Raw genomic sequence first — 19,708 nt, 5'->3', positions numbered from 1 at the left:
GACGGCTCATAATGATTTTCCCGCCGTGATAAGCGTCCCCGTCCACATCCAGCCCTGTGACAGCAGATAAACGGCGAGTTTTTGGTAATGGGAGGAAGTGGAGGGGGAGAAAAAAGCTGCTAAGTGGAATGAGATGAAATTGAATGTGATGGTCTAGTTACCCTCTTGGAAACGCCCCGCAACATTCTCCCCCTCCCCCTCCTCTGTGACGCCCGCCGAGCCTGCAGGAGAGAGTGTGTTTTTGTTTGACTGTGTGAGTGTGTTACGCAGACGGAGGGTCACTTAGTGGAGCTGGGGGGGGGGGGGGGTCTGTGGGGGTGTGAGGAATGGTTCAGGTTTGGCTCCTCTGCAGTCACGCTTCCTAATATTTCTGCCTCAGTCGGTCCAAAACCCCCCGAAGACAAACTTAGATTCTGTCAGAGCTTCAGATTAAAAACCAGCTCTTTTGGAAAACAGAATATTCTGCAGGCTTTGACTTTGGAATGTAATGAAACGATCACGACTGACGGGCAATGAAACCACTAAAAACAATTAAAAGAGTTCACAGATTGTGCACAATGTTTTCTGTCTTGTTGACTTTTTTTTACGGCTAAAGATATTCATATTTCAAAAACTAATTTTGCACAAAGTTCATAAAACACGGAAATATTTACAACAAGAGGCATCGGGTTCTGCACCTTTATTTAATCATCAGATTTTAACCTTTTAAACTCAAAACATATTTGCTGGTTTGGTTATTTGGGTCAAAATAAGTCCAATGTTTTCTGATTTAAAGGTTTAATTTGTCACAATTCACATTAAAATGTCCTAAAACAACTAAACGTGAGGTATATAATTTTAGTTGGTGATTTGCTCATCTTAAAGTGAACAAAGTCATTCTACACAAGAGGAATGTGTTATTGTTCAGCATGTTTGTGCCTGAAGCACGTTAAGCATTGATTCTTTAAAATCACAGACTACAAACCCATCATCACATTTATCCATAAAACAACTCACCCTGACTTGACTCTGCCTTTTTTGTCCTTGAAGGTGCTCCCTATTGGACGTCCTCGGCGAAGATGGAGAAGAAGTTGCACGCGGTGCCGGCTGCGAACACGGTGAAGTTCCGCTGTGCTGCAGGAGGAAACCCCCGACCCAGACTACGCTGGCTGAAAAACAGCCGACCGTTCCGCCAGGAGGACCGCATGGGAGGGTACAAGGTAGGACTGACCGGCACCTCAAATGACAAATATTTAAAAAAAAACCTTCAAAAGAACAAATCAAAAGGTGTTCAGTCTTTAGAGTGAGGACCTTTAGTCCCCTTCAGTCTGGATCCTGGACTGTGGAACAAATTAAAGTCCCTTGAGCTCTACGGTTAGTTCAAGTAAGAACTCTTGTTGCAGAATTTTAAACAAGCTGGAGACTTTTGCCCGACGGAGGTGTTAAGATACTTCCAGCGGGCTAAAGCAGATTAAATCAAAGCATTTTAGTTTTTGTTCCAGGGTTTAAAAAGGAAGGATGCACAACATAACTTCCAACTTTTGATGTCCTTCACTCAGTTTCTTAGAGAGTCAAGATCATCTTGTGTTCATAGATAAAACTGTGTGTCGTCTGGATAACTATGTAAACAAGTTTATGGAAGAACAAGAGAAGCATTTAGATGGGAAAGAGAAGGGGACCAAGAAGTGAGCCTTGGGGTACTCCACAGGTGATATATCGTCAGGCCAATCAGAGACAACTACCCAAACTTCAGGTGGTTAATCAGAATGTAATGACCTGTGGTATCAAAGGCTGAATGTGTATCCGAGCAGATTATGACAAACCTCAGCTTGCCCCCTCTTTTAGCTCTTTGCTGCTTTCTGAGCTGCTGTTCTGCAGGCCAGTTTGTGAACGTGTTTACAAAGAACGTCAGGCCTCTTTCCTAATCAACCCCTGGTCGTCCTTTCACCCCTTCTCCACCCTTCACTGGAGAGACAGGGGGAGAGTAGACGGAGGAAACGAGGGGCAGGGTTTCTGGTGTGAAATTGGAATTGCTCATCCGTGCACCTCCTCTCACCAGGATACTTTGCAGAGCCTCTCTCTGTAACTCCAAATGCTTCTCTAACCCCAACAATTAGAAACTTAAGCCCGGGACTGAAGGGTTAAATGCCCCCGGACAGTAACGTATAGAAGAAGGCGGCGTCAGGGTTGAGATGAGTTCAGAGCACTGAGGTAACTCAATCAGGGAGAACAGGTCTGGTTGGAGACGAGTATGTGAACATGTGATTCTATTGTTATGAAGAGGGATTCACAAACAGTCCCTGAGCGGGTTAAAGTTTAAATGATGGGGCTCGGCGTGCTGCAGCTTTTTGACTCCCTGATTAAAACACTGTGCAGAAAGAAGCAAACTGTCTGCAGATTCAAACAATAAATAAACCTGAACGCATCCCCTGGAGACGGATTCATTTAGAGGTCGTCTCTGTCAGCTGAGACGTCTTCCTGTGCAGACCGTCTACGCTCTGGATCAGTTGTGAAATATCTCTCGCTCCGGTCCGTTTTGGGAAACAAACAGTCTGAGTAGATTTATATGTGCAGAAAAATACCTGATTCTGAACGTCATGGGAAAGTAAAGCGAGTGTTGTTGAGTTTTATTTCCTCTTGGTTTGAAAAAAAACCTGAAAACAGCTTCAACGAGACGGACTATAAAGAATTCCTTCAGTGTGACGGAGTCTATTTAGATTCGAGCTTGGTCCTGGTTCTCATAAATTCCTCAGCGCGTCTGTTAATAAAAGCAGAATTTATTGTATGTTTACAGGCGCAGGAATCAAAGTTTGAACAGAACGAGTCTGTGTGACGAGTTTAGGAGCAGAGTAGAGCCATCACAAGACTTCAAGATGATTCTGGAATAAATCAAATAAATATCTCTGCCTATTTAATACCACAGCAACAAAGGGGGAGGTCCCTGACACCCAACACCGGGTAATGTCCTGCACGCTGTCTGCTGGAGCCTGTTTTAAAGTTTCTGAAACAAAAGGGGGATAATGGAAGAAGTATTTCAGTTTGGATAAATCCAATGTTGGTTGCAGCTTACCTGAGAGTAACCTGATGTTTGTGTGTGTGACCTGTGCACTTCACCTGGTGTCTGTGGCCGTGAGAGCGATGGTAGGTAACCTTCAAATGGTTACCGACCAGCGCTTCGATGGCGGAGAGTAGCGGCTTTCCCATTGCATCGCTGTTCAATCAGAGGACTTGTGTTTTTATTTGGCTGGAAAAATCCACCCGAGTTCGTCTGTAATAGATTTCTTCAGTTATTGCAGCCGATGTCTCTGAGCGTGCTTTATGAAAAGTGTGTGTGGGCACTCCTCATCTGAGCTCAGGTGGAGAGAGTAAGGACTCAGATTCGAGGCTTCACATCAGAAACGTTTCATTGGAGAGAGCGCTCTCTCTCTGTTTGGGTCAACACATGACTGATGGTCTGTAGTTTTGGGACTCATTAAAATCACAGAGAGACTGTGTCGTGTTGTAAACACATTTTCATCACAGCGTAGACAAAAAGCTGCCTCATCGTGACAGAAAGGAAAGAGTCAGCGGGTCAGACTCTCTGTGAGCAGATCACCACTCTCTTTCTGTCAACAGCCGAGGGACAAAGGCGTACCTGAGCCCGGCCCTGCGCTCTAATCTCTCCTTTGTGTGAGAGCTCGGCCTGAACAAGCAGCAGCTACAGTCTCTGCTCGCTGTGCAGACGGAAACTCTATTGTGGGCTCACACCTGTAGATTCCACACACTGTGTCAGTCAGCAGGCCGGGGTTTCCTACGCAAGATAACAGGGGCTGACAGAAGAACTAGACCAATAACGGGGAAGGGTTGGAGAGAGTTGGCAGGAATGAGAACCAGATTCAGAGTCTGGGTTTTTATTGTCGAGTGTGTTTACACAGGAGAGCGATTCAAGTTTGTGCAGGAATTTAAATGTTGCAATGGGAGTCTGCATCCAACGGCTAAATGTGGACCTGTACCTGGAAAAGTAGCTGTACCTGTCTCCCAATAGTTCGGCCTTGAGATCGTTTTCAGCGCTCGTCTTTTGCTCTCCCATCCAACTCTTCTTTTCATCAATTAGCTCCCTGTGCATGTGTGTGTGTCTGTTGGTGTGTGTGTCTGTTGGTGTGTGTCCCAGGTGTGTGTGTCTGTTGGTGTGTGTCTCAGGTGTGTGTGTCTGTTGTGTGTGTTTCTAAAAAGCTCCACAACATTAACCCCTCCCTCTCTTCCACAGGTACGCAGCCAGCACTGGACCCTGATCATGGAGAGCGTGGTGCCGTCCGATAAGGGCAACTACACCTGTCTGGTGGAGAACGAGTTTGGAGCCATCAACCACACGTACACACTGGACGTAGTGGGTCAGTACCATACACACACACACACACACACACACACACACACACACACACACACACACATATTTAGCTACCAGAGTACAAAGGTGGAGGAGGCGGAGCTCAGCAGGAAAAAGTTCTCACAGTGAGAGTACTGTATGTGTGTGTGTGTGTGTGTGTGTGTGTGTGTGTGTGTGTGTGTGTGTGTGTGTATGTGTGTGTATGTGTGTGTGTGTGTTTGGGTGTGTGTGTGTTTGTGTGTGTGTGTGTTTGTGTGTGTGTGTGATCATCCAGGTGCTCTCTGGATGCAGGTGCAGGTTCTGGAGTTCTGCCAGCTGTGCAGAAGCTAAAGCTGTGTGTCACCAGTTTTAATGGAGTTTCCATCATTTTACTATTTGATGCTTTTTTAATAATCCTGCGTGATTAAGATGATATTATGAGTTTAAAGATCTATAGTTTTAAGCGCTCAGTGGAGGTCATGACAACACAAGATGCACCAACCTGGTGGTTTTTTAAACATTTATGAACTCCAAACACTGTTCATGCTCTCTGTGGATCGTCACTTGAATTAAAACGATGTGACCCTAACCCACCACGGTTCACTCTGTGATGATTAGTGGACATGTGTGGCCTCTGTCACATTTTAAAATCATACAATAAGTCTTTATCTGTCCGAGTGGGCGGGGCTTTAGGAGTGCAGAGGTGTGTTGAGGACTTGAGCTGGTGGCTCTTATTGTGTTTCAGTGAGTTCAGACCTAACTCAGTCACCCCCCCCCCCCATCTGTGAACTTTGGAGCTCAGAAATCAAAGAGAGCCTTTCTGCTCAGTTTGCAGAATCGATGCACGCCGTGGACAACGAGGAGAGGAGGTTAAAGAGAGTAGATCAGCGTGTGTTTGTGGACACAGACCCGCTCTCCTTTGACCTCACTCGAACCGCAACGCGGCAGATCAAAGTTTGTCTGACACAGTTTTTTTATTCTGCAGAGTCTGCAGCCGTTTGAAACACTGAGGGGCGTTCAGGACCGCTCATCACCGTTCTTCTCCTACTGTTATTACACACTCGTGTTTTCATTAGCGTTTCCATGGTGAGAAGGATTCTTTCCATTATATCAGATGGAGATTAAATACCTAAAGGTTCTGCACATGATCGCACACACACACACACACACACACACACACACACACACACACACACACACACACACACACACACACACACACACACACATACGTGGCCCCCCGCTCTGCTCCCCTCTGGAGTTACTAAAGCTCTCCTTCAGTCTGCATGTTTCTGTTTTTGTTCGGTTTTATTGCAGAGCAGTTAACCCCTTCACATCTGGCTCTGCAGCCTCACGCTTCGTTCTCCTCTGTCATGGGGGGGTGGACAGACCGAGAGGGGTGGGGGGGTGGGGGGCAGAGACTGAAAAGATGCTCTTATCAGTCTCTTTTTGTGTGCCGAGATGACCTGTAGGATCTGCTATTAAACGCATAGGAGCCGCTCATTTCTGGTTCAAAGCGGCCTCAGCAGAAACCCTAAGGTTAACCCTAACCCTCAGCGGGACAGGAACACATGACGGTCGGGCACGGACGGCGAGTCACACCAGGCGGCTCTTTCACTCCGAGCTGTGGCACCACGTGGCCGTGCCGCACTTTGTCGGCCTCTTCATGCCAATCCTGTGCCATGCTGCGCTCTTCTTCAGCCCTCGCCCTCGCCCCTCCCCCGACCGCCAGGCCCCCGTGTGCCAGGACGCCAGGTTACCCAGAGTTCATCTGTCTGGCATGGGACACCATGGAATGCCCCCGGGCCGTCTCCTCACGCCGCTCTCTGCCTCTGTCCTATCAAATTCATCCACTAATGAATTCATTGATAAACGGATTCAGTTTGGAAACGGGTCAACAAAAAAACTCTGCAGGGTCGCTCATTCAGTTTGATGAAAGAAAATGTTCCGATCAGAGTATCAGAGTACTGGAACAGGAACCTTAAAGTACTGTAACAGGAACCTTAAAGTACTGGAACAGGAACCTGACAGCTCTCCTGCATTTGGAGTTTAACGGTGAAGAAATGAAAAGCAGGATTTACCCCGAGTATCAACCTTCTGGTTCTGGCACTGAAACTTTGAGTGACGGGAATTAAATAGTTAAAACGATCGCCTCAGTCGTTGAACTTACTCGGCTGCTAAAGGTGTAAATACTTTCATCTAGCTTATCAGGTAGTTCCCTACCTCTGGAGCAGCCCCCCGCCCCCCCCCCCAAAAGGTCACTGAATAAACGTGAGAGGTCGTGAGAAGATTAATGCGAGAGAGGAGAAGAGAAAACAACGTCGGACACGCAGATCTGTTTTGACTTCTCAGAGTTTGTTCTCGTGTTTGCTTTTCGGTCAAACTCTGACGGGTGAAGTTATTGGAACCATGTGAGAAGTTTCAAGCTTTTTTTATTTATTGAGTTCTTTTGTGTTTTCTTTTAAAAGACTCAAACACACACACACACACACACACACACACACAAGTGGTTAAAGAGTAACTTCAGCTGTGAGAGCGATGAATGTAAAAAGTCAAAACTGAAGCTCTGAAATGCCTCGAGTGGAACGACTAAAGTGAACTAGGAGTACTCAGTAAAGCGTTGAACTTCATGTTCTCTTCAAAACGTTGAGCTCCGTCTGTTCCACTTTTCTTTCCCTCTCCTTCCGACTCTCCGCTCTTGGCCACACACACGCTCAGGCGATAGACCTTTTTCTAATTTACGCAGGAATTGCTCCACAAACTTTTATAGTTTTGGGCAGCTCCGGGATCATGATGTGGCCTGTTTTCTGTGAACGCACACCCAGACTGTCTCACTGTGAAGGCTCCAGCGCTCACATCAGGGCAAGATCAGCTAGTTTCAGTAGAGAGATATATATCACTTGGGTTTTTTTAAACGTTCCCTCTGTGGGTCAGAGATGGAGAGCGAGGAGGTTGGAGAAAGACGGAGGATGGAGAGAAAAAGAGAGAGAGAGAGACAATAAACAAGGCGAGGAATGTGGAGGACGGAGGAGGGAGGGTGGGAATCATCTGATCTGACAGATTTCAGAAAGATGGAGCAGGCAGACACACACACACACACACACGCACACGCGCACACACACACACACACACACACAAACGTTGAAGAAGTGTCTTCCTGCTCTTTATTCCATCTGTTCTTCCGGGTAATTCGTCCTCCTTTTCAGTCCTGTTTCTCAACACGAGCCTCCTCCCTTCATCACAGCCTCACCCTCTGACCCTGGCCAACCTTAGACACACACATGCTGACACACTGATGCACACACACACAAACACACACACACACACACCAAGTCTTGCGCAAGAATGAATTTACTGCACCTACCTTCAGGCTTTGTTTTGTGAAGGCACTGCAGGGCCACAGGCAGAGTGATGTCATTCTGTGTGTGTGTGTGTGTGTGTGTGTGTGTGGGTGCCGTCAGTGTGGGGGTTGTGGGGGCTCCTCCGGGCTAGTGGAGGCCGGGTGGTGTTTGAAAGGGGGCATTGTTCAGGAGGTCTCGCTCTGTTTGGATTCTCAGACCGAATGTTTGCGTGTTAAAGAATGCAGATCGCAGGAGATGGTGTGTGTGTGTGTGTGTGTGTGTGTGTGTGTGTGTGTGTGTGTGTGTGTGTGTGTGTGTGTGTGTGTGTGTGTGTGTGTGTGTGTGTGTGTGTGTGTGTGTGTGTGTGTATGTATGTATGGGGGGGGGGGTTGCGTGGGTGGGGGGGTCGGAGGTATTTCTCTGTCCAACTCTGACACCTTCACTCACATGCAGTCTCCCTCCACCCTCCTCCACCTGAGCTCTTTATCTGTAATAGTAAATTCCTGGTCCTCCTCTTTGTTTGTTTGAAGCCTCTGAGATAAGAAACAGCAGAGACTTCCCTCACAGGGCTGCTGGGAATATTCACCAGCAGAGGATGTCAAGTTGTTCTGCAAAGCAACGCACATCCTACACTTTTAGGTTTGAGCGCCGACGGCTTTCATCATCAAGCCATCGAAGGCTTACATGATACAACTCAGTCAGTGTGACAAAAAGAACTTTCATTAGGAAGTTCAGCTCCACTGTGGTTGTTACAATACCAGAGTTTAAAACGTCACAATATAACAGGTGGAGAAACAGGATGACTGATTGGATCCCTGCTGGTCGGCAGGGTCAGTGGTGGTTCTAGACCACTTTATCTGAGGGGGCCAAACTGGGGTCAGTTGTTTTGTCAGAGGGGAACATTAAACCCAGGTGAAAAACAGACAAAGATGATCGCTTTAAAAAATAAATATATATATAATGCCAAATAATAGCACACATCATTAAATACCACAACATCAAATATCATGGGACAGTTGAGAACTCGAGTCAAATACTGTGTACATGTGTTATTAGGGGGGCTCTTCCTTTTGGAGGGGTGGCCACAGGGGGGTCCAAGCTCAGTGTTACAGAGGCACTGGCCCCTGTTGGCCCCTGCCTAGAACCGCCCATGATCAGGGTTTTAACACAAGGAGACGTTTGTGGTTCAGCTCATGAACCTGCATCCTAAAACAAATCTCTCCCTCCCTCTCCACAGAGCGCTCTCCTCACCGGCCCATCCTGCAGGCCGGCCTCCCCGCCAACACCAGCGTGCACGTCGGCGAGGACGCCCGCTTCGTCTGCAAGGTGTACAGCGACGCACAACCTCACATCCAGTGGCTGAAACACATCACTCAGAACGGCAGCCGCTACGGCCCCGATGGACACCCCTACGTCCGAGTCTTAAAGGTAAAATGACCGCACCTCCTTCTCCGGGGAGGCGTTTCTTCTTGGTGTTTTTTTTTCAGGTGTTTGGGATGAAAACATGAAGGAGTTAACCATTACATCTCTTATCGAGTGAAACGTGTTTCCAGGCTGCAGCTGTCCATGATTCTAGCTTTCTCGCCATCGTAGATCCACATCCAGCCGTCACAGTCGTGATGTCTGATTGAGTCTGCTTTAAATGTTCATATCTGAAGAGTGTGTGTTTGTGTGTGTGTGTGTGTGTGTGTGCAGCGTTCAGGCATTAACAGCTCCGATGTGGAGATGCTCACGCTCACCAACGTGACGGAGGAAGACGCTGGAGAGTATATCTGTAAAGTCTCCAATTATATAGGCGAGGCCAACCAGTCGGGCTGGCTCACTGTCATCCCAGGTAACCCCGAGACCCCTGACCCCACCTCCCCCCCCCCCCCCCCCCCCGCTGTGGTTTCCTGGGCTCTGTCCCCGCCCTGCTGTGGTGTGGTGGTCCTGCTGGTGGTCTCTTGGTGGTCTTAGGGTTCACAGACCTTCTCCCCCCCCCCCCTGACCTTTAACCCTTTGTGTTTCAGCTCCCTCCCTGTGCTGCTCAGACGGCTGCAGACATGGAAGCGCGAGCCCGTCCTGCGCTCATACACTCCCCCCTGACACGGCGAGCCTCTCCTCTTCTTCTTCTTCTTCTTCTGTGGTGGCTGTGTCAGGCGGTGTATGCAGCTGCAGCGCCGTGCTCTCCATGCTCTCTGTGTTTGTGCATGTGTTCACTCCAACGTGCAGAGGTTGTGTTGGTGTCGGGGACCTTCTTATTTGGTGTTTTGGTTCTGTTTTTCATGTTTTGGTGGTGTACTGGGTTCTGTCTGTGTCTGTCTTCTCATCCATGGAAACTCCCAGCATCCTTTGCCCTAGAAGGAACCTCGACGATGGACGTTATCCAGCACCTCTTTTATTCCTCTCTTGGTGTTTTGGGTCTCATTTTTTCTCTTCCTCTCTCTGTTCCCCCCCCCCCCCCAACTTCCTCTGTGACTCCCCGTCTGCTCTGATCTTCACCCCCTCCTCCTCCTCCTCCTCCTCCTCTTCCTCCTCTTCCTCCTCTCCCCAGACTGCAGGTGTTAACACTACAGATAAGGAGATAGAAGTTCTCTACTTGCCCAATGTAACTTTTGAGGATGCTGGGGAGTATACGTGCTTGGCGGGTAATTCTATTGGGATCTCCTTTCACACTGCTTGGTTGACGGTGCTTCCAGGTATACACACTCTAAACTCTCCTTTCTTTGACTCTCTGACTTTTCTCAACTCTTTGGACTTTGACTTTGAATGACCTCTGTGGACGTCAGGTCCTCCCCTCTGAGTCTGAGACACACAGATATGTGATGTCGATGGTTAACATTCAGGATGGTGTAACATAAGAGCGGAGTTAAACATTCAAAGATCTGAGCTGTTGAAAGCTCCGAGCAGATAACAAGCTCGTTTTTCAGACGAGAGGCGGAAATGAAGCTGCAGCTGGAGTGTGTCCAGACTCCTGAAGGAGGGGAGGGGTTTGTCGTCCGTCTTCTTTTACATCTCCCTCTTCTGTCAGTGCCACATCATGGCTCTGCTTCTGCATGTCTAATTTCAGCATTCAAACGTTTCTCTACTCCTTTCCTGGCTCTGATAATCGGCGTCTTTGAAGATCCTCATTTCTGCTTGAAATAAAGGTCGAAAGTTAGAGCTCAACACTCGGAAACGTTGGCTTGACTTTCTCGATTATCAGAGCCAAACCTCTTCACTGCTGCACGACGACACACTCATGTTTGTGAATGTTTCTCCATTTGTGATGTCGTTCCTCAGAGGGTTAAATCCTCATTTAGTCGCTGTATGTCTGGCCTGTCATTACTCAAACCAAACGATCACTGCAGAGCTATCTCTGTGAGCCGACTCTGCTAAGAATCCAGAAGCTGCATCGATGAGATACTTGGTGTCAGAGAGGGTTCTGGTTTCTGTTCGTATTTGCTTAGGCTTCAGCTGTTTGCAGGAAAGGAGTCGTGTAAAGAGCAAAAAGAGGCGTCTGAAGGAACGCAGGAAGTCTAGACTAGAATGTCTTCATCTCTCATGTGAATAACCGCTGGCTACCCTGAAAGCAGGAAATAAGGCCATCACTCCAAGAGGCTGTATCACGTCACAGCTCTGAGATTGACTCCAGGGTAAAAAATGAATTTTAAAAGTCATGTCGATCTAAACGCCAGCAGACATTAGAAGAGATCATTGAGAGACTGTCTGCAGCGTTATGAACGCTCTTAATGTGCTCACCACAGGACACTTTGGTTTTTTTCTGTAAACAAATCAAGCCAAAGATCACAGGAGAAAACTCCTCTGAGGGTGATATGTTACATTTATGACCCTGGATGAGCGCCCTCTGCACTGACGGTGCCTTTGAGGCTGCTGTCTGTGTGTGTGTGTGTGTGTGTGTGCGCTGTGGTTCCTGGACCTGCAGATACGAGGTCGACTGGAGAAAAGTTCCTCCACCTCCAGCTGGATGACGGGCTGCACTAGAGGTTGTGGTCTGGAGCGTGCAGCATCACGGAGCAGAGCGTTTCTGTAGCACACACACACATGCAGCCTGTTTCCATTACGGGCGCTTCAGGTCGTAGACGACCTTGCAGGACAGCGCTCTTCCTTGTTTGTAATCTGAAGTGAAGCCTTTTTTTTTCCCGCCCTGCGTGGGTGTGTTTGTGTTAGCACAGCAGGCAGACAGATGCAAGGCCGGTCGAACTCGCCGAGATTTAAAGTCTGTGGAGACGTTTCAGGTCCGACTGATTCAAGAGAGGCCGCATGAACATCTTCTGTTTCACATTCACACATGAGGAGTCGTCTGCAGCGACGCTTTCTGTCTCTCTGTACCTGTGTGTGTGTGTGTGTGTGTGTGTGTGTGTGTGTGTGTGTGTGTGTGTGTGTCTGTCAGTGAGTTTCTGTCCGACCTGCGTCTCACTCCTCCCTCTCTACCCCCCCTCAGCTCTGGAGAAACCCCTGGGCCCGCTCTCTCCAGACTACGTGGAGATTGCGATTTACTGCGCGGGCGTCTTCCTGATCGCCTGCATGGTCGGCATCGTGGTCGTGTGTCGCATGAGGAACACAGCGAAGAAACCCGACTTTGGGGGCCAACCGGCGGTCCACAAACTGAGCAAACAGATCCCTCTGCGCCGCCAGGTAACAGAAAGTAGATAAAGAGTTCTAATGGCATCTAACACCTGAGAGGAGACAAACACAGACACACACCTGAGAGGAGACAAACACAGACACACACCTGAGAGGAGACAAACACAGACACACACCTGAGAAGAGACAAACACAGACACACACCTGAGAGGAGACAGACACAGACACACACCTGAGACGTTTCACACAGCAGCAGGCTGATGTTCAAATATCACAAAGTGTTGTTTAAGCTGCATGGCTGATAAATAAGAAGACTACAGCTGGTTTACTAAAGTCCACACAGCCTGATAGATTCTGTCTGCTGAACTTTAAACATCTTCATCCAGCCTTAAAGCGAATGTTCAGGCTGCTGTTTTATCTCTGTGAGAAGCTGATTGGTTTGTTACTAAGGTACAAAACGGGTTGAATATCAACCTGTGGAGAGCGTGATCCTGTGCGCAGGTAAGTCCGGCTGCATGGTTCACTCTGAAACTCTTCTTACTGTCACACTGTGATGTAACCTCGGACACATAGACGGCGTCGTTAAGTTCTTAATAAAAAAAAAAGATTGAAACACATTGGTCACCTTACACTCCTCTTTGATGCCTTGGAGCTCTCTCTGACCTTTGAACCCAGACTGCGGTGATCAGCCAATCTCTCTCGTCCTGTAGGTGTCGGCGGACTCGAGCTCGTCCATGAACTCTAGCACGCCGCTGGTACGCATCACGACGCGGCGGAGCTCGGCGCACGACGACCCAATCCCGGAGTACGACCTTCCAGAGGATCCACGCTGGGAGTTCTCTCGAGACAGGTAAAGTTGTTTTCAGATTCTACTGCAGGAACCAGGCAGGACATATTTAGGTCCCTGTGAGGGGGACAGGAGAACTTTGGGGATGCAGTTGAGATCACTGGAGAACTGAAAGCATCAGAAACATGGCTTCACAAATTCAGTGAACTCCTTAGAAGTCATGGACAACAACGACGACGATCTTGTGCAACATTTAGAAAAGAATCGAAAAGAATAGAATAGAATAGAATTACTTTATTGATCCCAAACTGGGAAATTGTGGTGTTACAGCAGCATGTTATCAGAGCAAATAAAACAATATAAGAATAGATACATAGTAAATATAAGCTAAAATATAAAAAAATTAAAAATAAGAATAAGAAGAGATTTATACATTAAGGATTTAACTTAACATTCTTACTGGTTAAAAAAATGAAAAATGAAATACAACATTGATTCAGGCTTGTCAACTGAATGTAAAAATACTTGCTGGAGGTAAGAGATGGAATCTCCCGGGACTAAACGTCCTGCTGCTCTCGACTGTAACGCAGATTTTTATTGAGTGATTTCTCTGACGTCTCATGTTTTTGATTGAAAAAAGATAACTAAAGTGTCGTTTCTTAATGTTCTGTAAAATAATAATGCCAACAATCTGAAAAAAATGTAATAAATAAACTGAATTATAATTCAGCAGAAGAAGACAGATTCAGGTGAGACTATCCAGCAACGGAGGTGATTATAAAAGATCTTTAGGAACGTCTCAGGAGGGGAAAGGCCGATGGTTTTATTCGACCATCGGCCTTTTCTGTGTGTCCAATCGGACTCTCTGCCGGCTCTGCAGGCTCTCTCTCTGCCGAACGTTTCCTGTCTCTCTCCAGCTGTCCTCTCCAATAAAGCAAAATAACTTTTGAAACAGCCCGTTCATTAATGCTGAAGAAGAAAACCCGGCCTGTTTCATTTCCTTCTTGATTGATGAAACCAGAAAGAATTAACATTTCAGCTCCACACTGAACCAAACTGGGACCAGTTGGCCTGAATGAGTTTAAAAAACAGAGCTGGAGAATCTTAAAAAGCAGAGAGTTCAGGGTTATACAGCAGGACCTTTAACCCTTTCTCCTCCATGCTAATGCATCTATCTTCATCTTACAGTCAAAGATTGAAACACAACGAGGGTGTGTGTGTTTGTATCTGTGCTGCTAAACGACCTGATGACTGCACAGAGACTTAAAGTCTGACAGACGGCAGCTAAAGATGACTAACTGAGAGTACAGGCTGTCTGAGATAGAGGCTCCTGATTCACACACACACACACACACACACACACACACACACACACACACACACACACACACACACACACACACACACACACACACACATAAACAGGCGCTCTCTGCTTCTGATGGAATGAAGCCGTGCTAATTATCGGTTAGCTCTCGCAGCTTTTATCTGCATGTTTCGGCCGAGGGGTGTTTGCTGGCGTTCATAGTGGAGGAATTATCACGGCTGAGGTTTCACTTAGTCACAGTGTGAGCCGCTTCAGGAGGGATTTACAGAACAGCAGAGGTCAGACGGGTTTGATCCCACTGTAGGCCTCTGGGTTTAACGAAGAAATACAAACCAATCAAAACAGCGGCCTGTCTGTGTATAAAAGCTGGATGATGAATGTAACCATGGCTGATCACAGAGAGAAACATGTGTGCAGTAATTCCAGCGTCTCTGGTGTGCAAACAGACCTGAGCTTTCTGCTGAGAACTTTGATTTTAATTGACGGACTCGCTACATAAGAAGTTTTTGTGTGCTCTGAATAAATCAGTGTGTGCCGCTCTGTTTGCCTCTTTCTTCCTCTCCTGTCGTCCCAGAGCCTGAGGGATCGTGTTGGGACGGCAGCGAGCTGAGGAATGCTAACGTTAGCGCTTTGCGAGAGGAGGAAAAATAACATTGATTATGTGCGGCTGGACGCACAGAATGGTTGCCATTGAGCGTGGAGAGTGTGTGTGGACAGAAGGGGGATTGTGTTACAGCGGCAGGGCGCCGGCCTCGGGCGCTTGGCTTTGCAGCGCGCTGTGTGAGTGTTTACATAGCCAGGACACAGAGCCTGAGGGGCGGGGCTTCACCTGTCAATCAAATGAGACAGGCACTCAGGGGTCAGACGAGTGCAGAGGTGGGACTCACTGTTGTTGAAGGTGAAGGTGTCAAAATGTTCGATTCCTTTATGAAGCCTCCTTTTTTAAATGATACCATCTGTTCATTTAATGTTTGAGAGGATCAAAAAGGATTGAAACTCTAAAAAAACAACAACATTTACTTCCTCAGAGAGGTGTGTAAGAGGAGAATGAACAAATCCAAAATGGCAGACAAACATTTGCAGAGATTTAAAATGTTTCTGTGACGTCAAGACAGCGTGCAGGAGTTTACCTGCGATCTTTGATCATTGGAAACAATAAATGAGTAGATATTTGGGGCCTGGTACTTTCATTTTTGTTGCCGTGGAAATGAAACAGATATCATTTACTAGAATCATATCCAGGTTTGAAATCTTCCTGCATAGATACAACACGTGTTACAGTCCACATCTGTGTTTATCTCGTCTCCTGATCGATCTGTGAGATGAAGTGTGATGAAGCAGCTGTGTGACATGTTGTGCAATAAAGTCAAACTTTAATTTCAATGAGTCGGACACCTGTTTGTCTGCTCCGATCCAGCAGTGCATCACTCACAGGCTGATGAGTGCATGCTGAGCTCAGCCCTGTGTAATGACTTGCAGGGAGTGTATACTGGAACATGCCAGAGCAGGGTAAACAGTTTAGAGAGGAGAGTCTCTCCCCGGGTTTATCAGGTGATTATCACCGCCATGTCGGCTCTCTACCTACTGGCCTGGCACAGGCTGCAGTCACCGCGCCAATAAAGCTCTCTCTCTCTCACACACACACACACACACACACACACACACACACACACACTCACACACTCACACAGACACAGACACGATGTGATGAAACAGAGTGGTGTAGTAAAAAAACACACTCAGGGTGAGGCTGAGAAACTGGCTCTGTGCCTGGTTTCATTCTCTCTCTCTCTCTCTCTGTCTCTCTCTCTGTCTGTCTCTCTCTCTCGCTCTCCCTCTCTCTCTGTCTCTCTCTCTCTCTCTCTGTCTCTCTCTCCCTCTCTCTCCCTCTCTCTCTCTCTGTCTCTCTCTCTGTCTCTGTCTCTCTCTTTCCCTCTCTCTCTCTCTGTCTCTCTCTGTCTCTCTCTGTCTCTCTCTCTCTCTCTCTCTCTCTCTCTCTCTCTCTCGAGCTTTTAGCTGCTTTCACACGTTCACTGCATCCTGAAAGTGTCAGGACGTTACCCAGAAGATGACGCGTGAACACAAATGTGTCTAAATGTAGTTTGTGTTTCAGCATCCTAACGTCCCCCTGTGTCTGTGTCTCTGCAGGTTGACTCTGGGTAAACCTCTGGGTGAAGGCTGCTTCGGGCAGGTAGTGATGGCGGAGGCTCTGGGCATCGATAAGGACAAACCCAAGGAGGCTGTGACCGTCGCCGTCAAGATGCTGAAAGGTGAGTTGGTCTCACGGTTAAATAAATATCAGAGCGCCGGAATAATGAGATGCTTCATTATTTCTGGTGGGCAACATGAGAACGTTTTGTGTAGCCGCTCTGAGAGTTCAGAGGAGATGTGAGGAGGAGCCTGAGGCCGTCATTATGGCTCCTTATTGGTGACTGCTGACTGACGAGGGGGGGAAGGCTGTGTGTAGGTAAGGGTGAGGGGCGGTCACATACCTGACCTCAGAGCAGCAGCTGGCTGGAGCTCCGTCACAAAGAGGAGAGTCACAGCAGAGGGGGAGGGGGGCGGGGGGTCAGATCAGGTACAGCAGCAGGCGAGTGGATCAACATAGGAAACAGAAATATGGAGTTTTTATTTTCACCTTAAAGCAACAAATCCAAACTGTTTTTTTATACAGGTGATGCAGCTCTGTCTGGTCTGTCTGAAAAGAGTCTTAACCCCCCCCTGCTCTGAAAGAATTCCTCTGTGGTCTGTTTGGAGTAGTTTTATCTGCCTGTCAGCCAAATGTAATAAAGAGAACCTGAAACCTCCTGTGTCCACAGACGACGCCACGGAGAAGGACCTTTCTGACCTGGTGTCAGAGATGGAGATGATGAAGATGATCGGCAAACACAAGAACATCATCAATCTGCTGGGGGCGTGCACGCAAGAAGGTGAGAGAGGGCGAGGAGAGCGACTTCACTGCCTCAAAGAATCAGAATATACAGATGTTCCTTCAGACGATCTTCTTAGTTTGTTGGTGTTAGTTTTCTGTTTTACTGTGAAGGAGGAAGCTGAACTGTGATTCAAAAGATCGAGCAGGAAGCTTTTTAATGACACAGGAAGAGATTTGATTAAAGTCAAAGAGTCGATAAATCTGAGAAAAAGATCTAGAAACTCTCCTTTCTTAAAGCTTGTCATCACAGTTAGTAAGGCTTTAAAGGATATTTAAAGTCTAAACCTTCAAAATAAGAGCCTCTACTTTCTTCTCTCACTTTCTTAAGTTTCGTTCCTCTCAAAGAGAATCGTTCATGTCCGACCTCTGGAGGTAATGTGTGTGTTGTTTCTCCGCTGCAGGACCGCTCTATGTGATCGTGGAGTATGCCTCCAAAGGAAACCTGAGGGAGTACCTGCGCGCCCGCCGGCCGCCCGGCATGGAGTACTCGTACGACATCGCCCGAGTGTCTGACGAACAGCTGACCTTCAAAGACCTGGTGTCCTGCACCTATCAGGTGGCCCGAGGGATGGAGTACTTAGCGTCCCAGAAGGTGAGAGGAGGACACACAGCAACACAAAATGTCACCAAATATCCACACACACACACACACACACACACACACACACACACACACACACACACACACACACACACACACACACACACACACACTTCTCTCTGCCAGCACACACGCTGGATCCAGGACCGTTTACGCGGAAAGCTTGCATGTGCGTCACTGTGGGAATGTTGTCTCCTAAAAAACACCCCCCCCCCCCCCCCCCCCTCCCCCTCCCCCCCCTCTCATCATTGTCCCTCGTCCCACCACAAAGCCCCTCTGTGTGGAAGAGAGGGTGAGGGTTTCACAGTGGGGGGGGCGGCCATGTTGGCCAACGCAGCCTCATGCTCCCTCTCACTGCTGGAATGTGACAGATCACACACACACACACACACACACACACACACACACGGAGACATCTCTGACCATGTATGTGTTAAAGTATGAGAGGAATGCGAGCGTATGCAGGCATGTCGGAGCTCTCGGTCATCATGGCGTCACGTCGAGTGGCCTGTTCCTGCACGACCACATCCACCACAGACACCTGAACACGGCTCCACGTGAAGCTTACACCTGTTTCACTCCTGATGTATTTATGGATGAGCTAACGCTCCTCTTCTTCTTCTTCACTTTTTTCCACTCGTTGACCCCTCCCCCCCTCTTTCTCAGTGCATTCACAGAGACCTGGCGGCCCGGAACGTTCTGGTCACAGAGAGCAACGTGATGAAGATCGCTGACTTCGGCCTGGCCAGAGACGTCCACAACATCGACTACTACAAAAAGACGACCAATGTGAGTCCTCCACCCGCCCCGTGCACCACACACACACACACACACACACACACATACACACACACACCCAGAGATGTTTGTGAGCCTAGCCGTGTGAGATCGCTCCTCCGTTCTCTCTTTTCTTCTCGCTCCTCGTCTCTCGGATTCTCTCTCCGAGCTGGTGTTTTGGCAGAAGCTGCAGGTTCCCAGGCCGACTCTGAATGTGGAGCTTCTGGAGACTCTGCTTGTTTATCCCTCAGCCTCTTGTTCCTTTTTAGTTCCATGGACTCTTTTACAATTAGCCTGCAAAGAGAAACAGAGAGGGAGGGGGGAGGGGCTTAAACTGAATTGACATCTCCACAGCGGGCTGGTTCTTTCTTTCCCACCACAGAGCAGCATCCCCTCTTCTTCATTCAGTATGCATGGATGGATCTTCATCGCATGCACAATCCCTCTGACAGTGACAACAACACTAAGTGATGACGCTGATGATGATGATGATGATGATGATGATGATGATGATGATGATGATGATTAGGAGCATGACAGCTGTGAGGGAGATGATCGGTTACGTTTAGGAGATAGAAAGTTGTTGTTGTGCTGAACGTGTTTATTAGGCCGGATTATTTTAAAGAGCAGAATTCTGAACTTTTGAGGACGGACTGTCTGATCACTTCCTGTCAGCACCTGTGGTCAGACTGGAAGCTGTTTGCTTGCACTTCCTGTCATTGTTTCCTCCTCTTCAGATAATGACATAAATAACTTGAGTTTGAGAAAACAACTAAAAGTGAGTCTGACGTCAGGGGGGGCGTTCCTGATGACATATCGACTTTAGAGATGAAATGGAACTCACCATAAGGATGCATGTTACGAAATCAGTTCTGTTAAATGCTAGCTTACATTAGCATCATAGCTAAAATGCTCACTGTGACTTGGAACACATTCAGCAGCTCTGTCTCCTTCTCACCTTCTCAGTTTTTTGTAAATCTGTTCAAACTTAAAAATGAGTTTCCAAAACTTCCAGGATTAAAATTAAAAAAATAAAGCATGTCTTGTTTTCTC

The 19,708-nt window shown here is 47.7% G+C and overlaps 1 protein-coding gene across 7 annotated transcripts in view; it reads left to right on the top strand.

Moving 5' to 3' along the window:
- Positions 1 to 19,708, top strand: part of fgfr2 (fibroblast growth factor receptor 2) — a 42,907-nt gene that overhangs the window by 15,558 nt on the left and 7,641 nt on the right. For 4 of the 7 annotated variants that reach the window (XM_061040593.1, XM_061040591.1, XM_061040598.1 and 1 more), the window contains 10 exons: positions 1,030 to 1,199; positions 4,226 to 4,349; positions 8,903 to 9,093; positions 10,199 to 10,343; positions 12,089 to 12,289; positions 12,943 to 13,081; positions 16,494 to 16,615; positions 17,165 to 17,275; positions 17,679 to 17,869; positions 18,545 to 18,667. In XM_061040593.1, coding sequence (XP_060896576.1) covers positions 1,030 to 1,199; positions 4,226 to 4,349; positions 8,903 to 9,093; positions 10,199 to 10,343; positions 12,089 to 12,289; positions 12,943 to 13,081; positions 16,494 to 16,615; positions 17,165 to 17,275; positions 17,679 to 17,869; positions 18,545 to 18,667 — 1,517 coding nt within the window. Of the gene's footprint in view, positions 1 to 1,029; positions 1,200 to 4,225; positions 4,350 to 8,902; positions 9,094 to 9,360; positions 9,500 to 10,198; positions 10,344 to 12,088; positions 12,290 to 12,941; positions 13,082 to 16,493; positions 16,616 to 17,164; positions 17,276 to 17,678; positions 17,870 to 18,544; positions 18,668 to 19,708 lie in introns of all 7 variants that reach the window. The other 3 variants (XM_061040596.1, XM_061040595.1, XM_061040594.1) reach the window with 3 other exon arrangements.

Source organism: Labrus mixtus, chromosome 6 (assembly GCF_963584025.1).
Source record: "Labrus mixtus chromosome 6, fLabMix1.1, whole genome shotgun sequence".
NCBI classification, from domain to species: Eukaryota; Metazoa; Chordata; class Actinopteri; order Labriformes; family Labridae; genus Labrus; species Labrus mixtus.
This window is presented reverse-complemented; position numbering and strand designations above follow the sequence as displayed.